This window comes from Pangasianodon hypophthalmus, chromosome 25, assembly GCF_027358585.1.
Source record: "Pangasianodon hypophthalmus isolate fPanHyp1 chromosome 25, fPanHyp1.pri, whole genome shotgun sequence".
NCBI lineage: Eukaryota > Metazoa > Chordata > Actinopteri > Siluriformes > Pangasiidae > Pangasianodon > Pangasianodon hypophthalmus.
Window position 1 is genome coordinate 12,058,479 of NC_069734.1, and position 10,235 is coordinate 12,068,713.

Below are 10,235 nucleotides of genomic sequence, written 5' to 3' on the forward strand. Positions count from 1 at the left end.
CAGGATTCAAACCGATTCTAACCACTAAGCCCCTTCCCCACCCCACCCTTTGTCCCTCCAAGCCAGTCATTTTATTTATTTTTTTTTTTTTTATGTGAAAAGAAATAAACTGCACCAAACTATTTTTCAATAGCATTTTTCTGCAAATGTTACTGTACAGTTTCTTTTTGATGAATTTAAAAAATAGAAAAAAATACAGTAGTAATTGTGGTGCTGCTCTCTGAGCATCTTTCAGCATCTTATCTAAGACGTGGTGACACTAACGGTGATGGAGGTCTTTGGTATCATCCCTGCGCTCTCTGACTTGTTTGTCTGCCTCGGCTCAGTGCTGCCTGCTGAAAGGAGAGGACGAGGAGGAGTGCCAGTCTGAATCTGTCCGATCGATACTGATCCAGATTGATCTGCACGCTCGGAGGGAGGCTGATTAAACGGCTCTTTTCGTGATTGCAAACAGCACCTTAAAAGATCATTATCTGCATGTGCACGAGCTGCTGGATAAAATTCTAAGACAAGTTGTCATGGTGGCACTGGAAGCTGAAAGGAGGCACTGATTAATGGACACTCCTGTGGTCATGGGTTCGCAAAAAACAAGGCTGCAGAGTGTAGAATTTTAAATGGTTTTCAGATAAAAGGAGGGGGCGTAATAATTATGTTATGTCATTTCAGCTTAAAAAAAAAAAACCTTTGGCTGTGATGTGGAGAAGAGAGCAGAAGGTTTTGTCCTCGACCTACCACCCCAGCTCTGTGTGTTTATTGACAGAGCCAGCTCCATCTACCTTTATTTGCCTTTATTTGCTTGTTGTTAGTTGGATTAGCCTTTCGGCCCTCAGGCTATTGAAATCCCCATGGCCTGCCTCTCTTTCTATCTGTCTCACTCACTTCATCACACACACACACACATACACACACACACGCACAATCTTTTTTTTTTTTTTTTTTTTTTAAATCTGTCCTCTGTGCTGCTCTCTCTCTCTCTCTTTTTCATTCTCCTACGTACAACTCTCCTTTTATCTTGTAAAGGAATCCACAACACACTCTCTCCCATTCTCTCTCTCTCTTTCTCTCTCTCTCTGTTCCTCTTTTTCAACCATCGTCACTTCTCTGTGCTGTTTCTCCTCCTCCTCTCTTCTTTCTTTCTTTTCCGCCCTCAGCCACCCCACCCCCTGATTTCTGTTCTCTCTCAAAGCGAGATGGAATAATTAAACATTAATGTTGTTTTTGATCTCTCCATCCTTTTTTGCTCCACTGGACTCAAGTAAGGGGAAGAAAAGAGATTCTCCAAAGAAATCAATACTGTGTGGAACGCTATAGAATTTATTTGGCTTTCAGAAGATGTTTGTGTAGTGTCACAGTTTAACCCTTGCCATCCTTGCAGTGTGTGTTTTTGGTGTGTGTGTGTGTGTGTGTGTGTGTGTGTGTGTTGGAAGTGCCTGTGTGCTGCTTTTGACTCTCTCCCCCACCTTCTCGCCACACTCTCAGTGTTCATTAATCTCAGTCTTTACCTAAAGAGCCACTTAAGATGATGTAGAGCCTGACTGAACACACACACCTCCAATCCTTCCCAACACAGCACAGCACAATCCAACACAACACAGACCAACACAATTTAACACAGCTCAGATAAGCATAATTTAATGCAAGACATTCGAACACAGCTCAGACTAATGCGATTTAGCACAAACCAACACAGCTCGGACTGATGCAGTTCAACACGGAACTGACCAACACAATTCAAAACATCAGTGCTTCAACACAACTGAACACAACAGGGATCAACACAGTTTGGGACACCTCAATATAATTCATCACATCCTAACACAGCCCTGGACAACACAATTTATTACAGCACGTCCCAACAACATACAACACACCTCAACACATAGCATTCTAAATATAACTGCACATCTTAGCACATCGTAACATGGCACTGTCCAATGTGGCACTGCACAACACACAACATTCTAACACAACCCAACACAGCATTTCCTAAAGAGGTACAAATCATCTCAACATGGAACATCCCAACATACCACGTCTCAATGCATCACAATCCAACACAGTCACAGCTCAGCACAGCACTCCACACCAACCCAATGCACAACATCCCAAAACAGTTCAACACTGCACAACATCCCATCACAATCCAACACTGCACATCATCCCGATGCAGGATGTGCGTGGACAATGCACAGTATCCCAGCGCAGTTCAGCACTGCACAACACCCCAACGCAGTTCAGCAATGCGCAACACCCCGACGCAGTTCAGCACTGCACAACATCCCGACGCAGTTCAGCACTGCACAACATCCCGGCGCAGTTCAGCACTGCACAACACCCCGACGCAGTTCAGCACTGCACAACATCCCGACGCAGTTCAGCACTGCACAACATCCCGACGCAGTTCAGCACTGCACAACACCCCAACGCAGTTCAGCACTGCACAACATCCCGACGCAGTTCAGCACTGCACAACACCCCAACGCAGTTCAGCACTGCACAACATCCCGACGCAGTTCAGCACTGCACAACACCCCAACGCAGTTCAGCACTGCACAACATCCGACACAGTTCAGCACTGCACAACGCCCCGACGCAGTTCAGCACTGCACAACATCCCGACGCAGTTCAGCACTGCACAACATCCCGACGCAGTTCAACACTGCACAACACCCCGACGCAGTTCAACACTGCACAACACCCCAACGCAGTTCAGCACTGCACAACACCCCAACGCAGTTCAGCACTGCACAACACCCCAACGCAGTTCAGCACTGCACAACATCCGACACAGTTCAGCACTGCACAACATCCCGACGCAGTTCAGCACTGCACAACATCCCGACGCAGTTCAGCACTGCACAACATCCCGACGCAGTTCAGCACTGCACAACATCCCGACATGATTCAAGCACTGCACAACATCCCGACATGATTCAAGCACTGCACAACATCCCGACATGATTCAAGTACTGCACAACATCCCGACGCAGTTCAGCACTGCACAACATCCCGACATGATTCAAGCACTGCACAACATCCCGACGCAGTTCAGCACTGCACAACATCCTGGCGCAGTTCAGCACTGCACAAAATGTTTTCATTAATTGTTTTTCTTGAGAGGTTTTATTTTGAACAAAATCTAATGTAGTCACACATTCAATCATCTTAAACTCTCTTTAAGACCCTCTAACATCTGGATTGGACATGGTGTTGTTATGGATATCATACTGCCTTTTGTGGAAGTGAATGATGATTGAGAACTTTAGCACTGCATTGGCAGGGAAAACTCACTAACTAGGACAATTGACTGGTGAAATCTGTCCCTGGACGCAGTCCCTGTCTTCCCCACGCACACACTCAGTGGCCCTATTGCCCTGCATTGAAAACTTAAGCCCTGAGGCTAATGTTGCCAGGAGCTCAGGCCTCATCTGCTTCCCACGAGCGTTTCAGTCTCCAATCAATAGTCCCGACTGAATTGCTCAATTTCCACACAGAGAGAAATGGCAGAGGTATTTGATTGTCTCTTGAGCTCAGTTCCATTGCCTTGTGTTTGTGTGTGTGTGTGTGTGTGTGTGTGTGTGTGTGTGCATGAGAGAGAGGTAGCCTTCTTTTATTTGTCCATTCTGTTGTGCAAGTTTGTGTTTTGTTCATGTGAGGACTTGTTTTAATGGTCCCCTTTTACAAATTTGGAAAGTGTGTGTGTGTGTTAGAAGCAGAGGGGTTGTGAATTACTAATCAGTGTGGTGACACCTGAGCAATACCCCTGCCCCTTGGGTGTCATGCATTATAAATCAAAGGCCTGCATTTGCATGCGGTGTTATTATAATTTATGCCACTGTGGTTGCGGAGGGGAAACTGTTGGCTTGAACGATGCTAACGAACTGTGCTGACAGAGCATTTTTTTTTCTTCAGCTGGACGCTTGGCATAAATAAATATACCGGTGTTAATTATTGATTCAGCGTTTATGGGTTCTGAGTTTAAGGTAAAAGACATACTGTGCCAGAAGAGGTGCATTGTTAGCAAACTATCTGATATCGACTGTACCGTAAACTGAATGCTTAATTGAGCCTGATTCCACATTTCCATCTTTGTAATTTATGAGGTGATCAAATGATCAAACCATCTTTGAGGGTGTAATTGGATAAAAACAAGGACGTTGCTTCATGTGTCATATGCATCTGTCAGTATCCAATGTTTTACTGCAAGTTCAAGCCAACCTAAATCAAAAAATCACCTGGTCAAAATATTTTAAACGATGCCGAGTCAGAAGAGAGAATAGTGTAAAATTGTTTTGAATCCAATGTAGGATGTATCGTAATATGTCACTACCACAGTATAAGGACAGAAATCTTCCAGAAAGATTCCAATTTTTGGACAATTTTTAATGGCACATTATGTGTCCTTTTTAGAGAAGGCAATCCCATAATCCTGATCAGCACATGAGAGTTCTGTGAAAAATGAAACAGTGTCAAATTAAGGCTGTCACTCCGGCTCTGGAATAATACTTTAGCAATGTGCTCATTAGCACAAAGTTCTTGGAACTCTCTTGTTCTTGTTAGGATTCCTCCTCTTCTTCTTCTTCAGTTTTGAAAATAATATGTCTTAAAATAACTGTGTATTTATCTGTTTCTTTGTGTACCATGCTAGAAACATTACCTTTAGTTCACTAAAATGTGTCCTCTAATAACATCCTAGAATATGTCCACATTGCACAGACTGTAGGGGACAAATTATCCCCTGAGCACTTGGGTGGGCAAATCATCAACGACTTAACATCCGTATAAGAATGTTAGCTTTTTGTTAGTATAAGCTATTGTTAGCTGTATGTTATATTGTTCAATTCTATAATATACTGTCAGTTTTTTTCTGCAAACATCAAAGCCAATCATGTATGTTTGTGTGACATCAAAAGTCATGCCAGTGCTACATGTCTTGACGTTCCACTGAATCTAGTACCCTTTATTACCTAAGCTATGGTCCAGTCTCGGCACTTCTGTCTTTTGTGTAATAAGCCGACTCATCATTATCAGTTAGGGCTAGGATGGGGCGTCTCTCGAGGAGGCGATAGAGGAGCAGGTGTTAGTGTGTGGTGGAAGGCTGTGATCCCTTGGGGAGAGCTGGAGTGCTGTGAGTGAAGGTGTGATTCGGACTGAGCCTGGGGTTATTACGCTAATTGACCCTTCACCCCGTGCACACGCACACACAAAGTCCCAGGGGGCCAATCAGGAGGCGGCACTGACACAGGTGCGGCCTGCCAGTGTATTAAGGGCATAATTGCTGTGGTGATATTTGTGTGTGTGTGTGTGTGTGTGTGTGTATATATATGTGTGTGTGTGTGTGTGTGTGTGTGTGTGTGTGTGTGTGTGTGGTTCTCTCTCTCACACACACATGGTCTGAAGAGGCCATTAACTCTACAGGTCCTATTGAGGACAGCAATTCGCAGAGAGCAATGGGGGTCCCCACTGTATTGTGTGTGTGTGTGTGTGTGTGTGTGTGTGTGTGTGTGTGTGTGTGTGTGTGTCCAGCATTAAGGAGCCCATCTCACACATAATGAGAAAAAAACAAAACTCAGTGTAGTTTTGAGATGAGGACTTTCTGTACACACACACACACACACACACACACATATAGATATAGATATAGATATAGATTAATATTTATAAGCCCATAATGCTATATACAGACAGACTGAACATTAGAATTTTCATATCTCATCAGCCACGGAAGGTGCAAAATTTTATGAATTAGAAAATCAGGAAGAAGCATTATTTTCATAATTTAAAAAATCTATACTTCAGATGTTTTTACACACAGCAGTTTTTTTGTGCCTGATAGTTTGCTACATTTTTAATTTCCATTTTCTAACATGTTTTAATGTTTGAAAACTATACATATTTTTTGTCATATTTACATAATCAAAAGTCAGAATTCACCTCTCATGCATTTCCCGATGGAGGAATAGAGCTCAAATTAAATTCACACCACACGTGAGTTCAGTGTGTGTCCAGAAAATGACGTTGAATAGTTCATTTTCAACAGGGACTTTGTGTCACACTTTTCTGTGGCTGGATTTTAAATTCTGTTCTAGTGGCCATACTAAATAGGCTCTGCAACGGTATCATGTTATACCCTCTGTAGTAAGCTTATACAGTATGCTGACTAGGAATTCATTTGGGATTTCAGCCTAACTGTGTGTTGGAGGCTGTGTGAAGATCAGTTCACAATGGGAGATTTTTATGTGAATTTTGGTTAGTTTAAGAAATGCAAAACAAGCTCCATATCTGTGACAAAAATATTACAGTGGTCAAATAAATAATAATAAAATGATATTGCCTTTTTTTTTTTTTTTTTTTTTTTTTGCTTAATTTGTATCACATGGTTTAGTGTAACACTAATGGTGTATGTTTGCTCTTCAGGCATTTCACTGACCCTTCTGTCCTCTGCTTTGTGTGTGCCATGCCTGACTCCTGTTCATCTCAAGTATATAACTGTTCACTGGGCTGTGTGTGCGTGTGTATGTGTGTGTGGGAGGTGGAAGCAATAGCTTGAGTGTCCTTGACTTTACTGAAGAGCCCGGCTCTTTTCAGAGCACCTCTTTGTGTGTGTGTAATTGTGTATATGTGAGCGTGGACGAATTGATGGCTCGGTGTGATTGCCCCGCTTCGGCGTGTGTATGATTTGGTTTTGTTCATGCTGCAAGGTACATTTCTTGCTTTCCCTCCCCCACATTCATCTCTCTCTCTCTCTCTCTCTTTCTCTCTCTCTCTCTCTCCCCCTCTCTCTCAGCGTCCTGTCTGAGGAATATCTGGAAGTTCAGAGACATATCAACGCCATAGTGGAGCAGCATAAGAGGACCCTTGTGCCCGGAGAGCCACAGCTGAACATGTGTGATCTGGCAGTGATGGTGAGACGAGTCCCTTTTATCAGGGCATTTAATATCCTCAGCTTCGACTCATTTTCTCACCACTGTCTCTTTATTCCTAACAACCTGGCAGGCTTTCTTTCTAAGCGTGTTCAGATTCACAAGCTTGAAAAAGACATCATAATAATACATCATTACTTCATTACTAGTGTACTCTCATTTACAAAAGTCCAAGTGAAGGAGGCGTGGCCTCTCTGTCTATAAATCTCTCTGAACCTCACACTATAAAAATTACATTCTTTGCACAATACTAAGAATCATCCCATATCGCAAGAGCTCTAAATTATATCAGAGCTAATACTTGGCTGCTTTAATTGTACTTTCTCACATGGTATTGTCTCGCAAGGAGAAATACACACCCTATAGTAAACTTGGACTGTGAGTTGATTTACCCTCATGTGAATATTCCCTTTCTACCCATTCATTAGCTATGCAGTGGTAAGTTGGGACTCAGATATTAAAACTTTTTTTCTGTTCATTATTCTGCTTATTACATTATTCTCTGTCGACTTGTTCAAGCTGTTTTATTTATTTTAATGCAGTTCATTTGTTGTACAGAGCTGCTAGATAATTAGACATTTTTTTCCACAGCTCTTTGTTCTCTCTCACCTTTCACCCCAGCGCTGCATATTTCTGTCTTTTTATTTATTTATTTTTTAAATTATCTACATATTTTTGTGAAAATTGGTAGAGGAGGGAAAATTTTCCTTTGCGATGTGGTATGCCTGGTTAATGTAGAATGGGTGCAGTGCTGCAGGCTGCACACAAATCTCTGGTGTGGCAACAGTGTCCCCCAGTGTCCAATTTTATATTACTCTTAATAAACAGCAGGCTATAGAGTAAGGGTAACAATGCTGGAACATGCGTAATGTTGTTGTAAATGTTTTTTTTTTTTTGGACAGAATTGGGCTCCACCAGGATGTGAGAAGTTGGGGAAGTGTCTCAAACCACCACCGTCTAAGCCGTGGAAATGTGACTGGCCCCACTGATGCATCCAATAAATATGTTTATATAATAATGAAAACTGATATCACTGACCAGAAAACAAAAATCATAAGCACTGTACAGTTCATTTTTGTATAATATTTATCTAAAGATTCTGTTTGCAATCATAATAGGTATTTGGGTTCTTTAATTACTTTTAATGAAAAGGGAAATTTAAAATATATATATAATAAGGGAAATTAAAAATCATTCAAATTTTACTGGCTGGTGTCATTATCATTTTTAAAATTTAATTTTGTTAACTTCGCCAATTTTATGTTTGTTTCCTCCCAATGACATTATAACCAATAGAAAAAAAAAGTACTGTGTAAGATTAGAGTTTATAATTTTACATTTGAAATCTTTAGTAAAGGTTTGTGACTGTTTTCAAGAGTGTCTCAACTTGATATCTTGTTCCCTACGTCATAAATTGAATGAGCATTTAGCCATATTTTATCCCAATGTAGAAATTATGCTAAGACAATGTAGATAATGTTTGTCGTTTAGTGATATCACATGATGCACCTCCAAATGTAGGGTATGGCCTGACTAATCCAGTGCATCTCAGAATGTTTATCTCATTACTTCTAAAGTAATGGACATTGTAATCTTGGGCAGATTAAGCAAGTAATCTTAATTTGTCATTGGGAAACTGAAACCTGACTACCTCAGTAGCCGATTGCCAAAAGTAAGAGAAAAAAGAGAGAAAAACGACATTGCTGGAGAAGGCGGCCTCTTCTTTGAGTCTGATACAGGCTCCTGACAAAAACTCCTCAAATTTCTACAGAATGTGTGATTTATATGATGAAATAATTATATAAATACTAATACTTATTTGAGAAATTATTTTTTTGGACTCTGTATCCACTGTGAACTTGAGTAGGATAACGTGTTGATTGAAGATGATTTTTTGAATAAAGGATATTTTTACACACCATGTATTCGTCTCACCAATGTTTTAATCTAAATCTTCAATTTAGAAGTGCAGCGGAATCCAGCGCTGCAAGACAAATGGTGTGTAAATGGAGCTTGTGAGTTTGTGCTTTTGACATGACACCGAACACAGTACACTTGCCTTCCAAGAGGCTAAGTGGTGTGATTGATGTTCAGACAACTGGAGAATATAGATGTCAGAAAAAAGCTAGCTAATGACTGAGGTTAATGATTTAGCTAGCTAACATAGATGCTATTTTTGAAGAAACAAAACTATTGTGAATACTAACGTACCTCAGATGTGTTGCTAAATCTCTAAGAAAATACACAAAATGACTAAAATTACGTTCTAATTACAGGTGGAGCCAGTGGGATGATGGGTAGGCCCCTGGTTTGATCCTGAGCTTGCGTTACTGTCTGCGTGGAGCTTTGTGTTCTCCCAGTGTCCATGTGGGTTTCCTCCTTGTTCTCCAGTTTCCTCCTATGTCCCAAAAACATGCCAGTAGATGGACTGGGTAGGCTAAATTTCCTTTAGCTGTGAATGAGTGTGAATGTGTGTGTATGTATGGTGTGTGTATATGCATCCCACTCCAATGGACCTGGAATATCAACATTTAACTCCGATGTGGTAGCGCTAAATTTCTAAGAATGTAAAAATTACAGTTAGCATCAATTCAAAACCAGCTACCATGGGTTCTGCTGTATTGAGAAATGTCAACATTGTGTCACAGGGTGTAAACTTGGTGCTATCAGAACAGTTTTTCATCTGAAGTCGTGAAAGCCAGAAAAGTGGGCTGTTCATGTGAAATCCTCTTGTTAACAGCATGAACACCTCATTTGAATGTAGGTTTTAAATGTAGCCTACAGTTATTAGACTATTATTATTTATAAATCAGTGAGTGTGCCTGCAATGTCCAAACTAACTTGTGTATATATAAATATATATATATGCATATATATATATTTGGACAGTGACAATTTTTGTAACCACAGTGGATTTGAAATGAAGCAATCAAGATGTGATTGCAGTGTAGGCTTCCAGCTTTAATTCAAGTGGTCTAACAGAAATATTGCAATAACCGTTTAGGAATTACAGCCATTTTTTTTTTACAGAGTTCCTCCATTTCCACAGGTTCAAAAGTAATTGGACAATTGACTGATAAGCAGTTTCAAGACTAGGCATGGCCTGTTTCCTCATTATTTCATGACAAATTAAGGAGATCAAAGGTCTGGAGTTGATTCCAAGCTTTGAATTTGCATTTGGTAGCTGTTCATGGGAACTCTCAATATGCAGTCCAAAGAGGTGTTGATGCAAGTGAAGGAGGCCATTAGGCTGAAAAACAAAACAGACCTATCAGAGAGATAGTGGAAACTTTAGGAGTGGCCTAATCAACA

General features: G+C 41.0%; 1 protein-coding gene across 1 annotated transcript in view; it reads left to right on the forward strand.

The window, feature by feature from the left end:
• galns (galactosamine (N-acetyl)-6-sulfatase) overlaps positions 1-8,844 on the forward strand; it is a 31,833-nt gene extending 22,989 nt beyond the window's left edge. Inside the window, exons 13-14 of the mRNA XM_026946747.3 lie at positions 6,788-6,905; positions 7,826-8,844. Of these exons, the coding sequence (XP_026802548.1) occupies positions 6,788-6,905; positions 7,826-7,912 (205 nt within the window). The 3' untranslated portion in view covers positions 7,913-8,844. The remainder of the gene's footprint in view (positions 1-6,787; positions 6,906-7,825) is intronic.
• Positions 8,845-10,235: the final 1,391 nt, after the last annotated feature.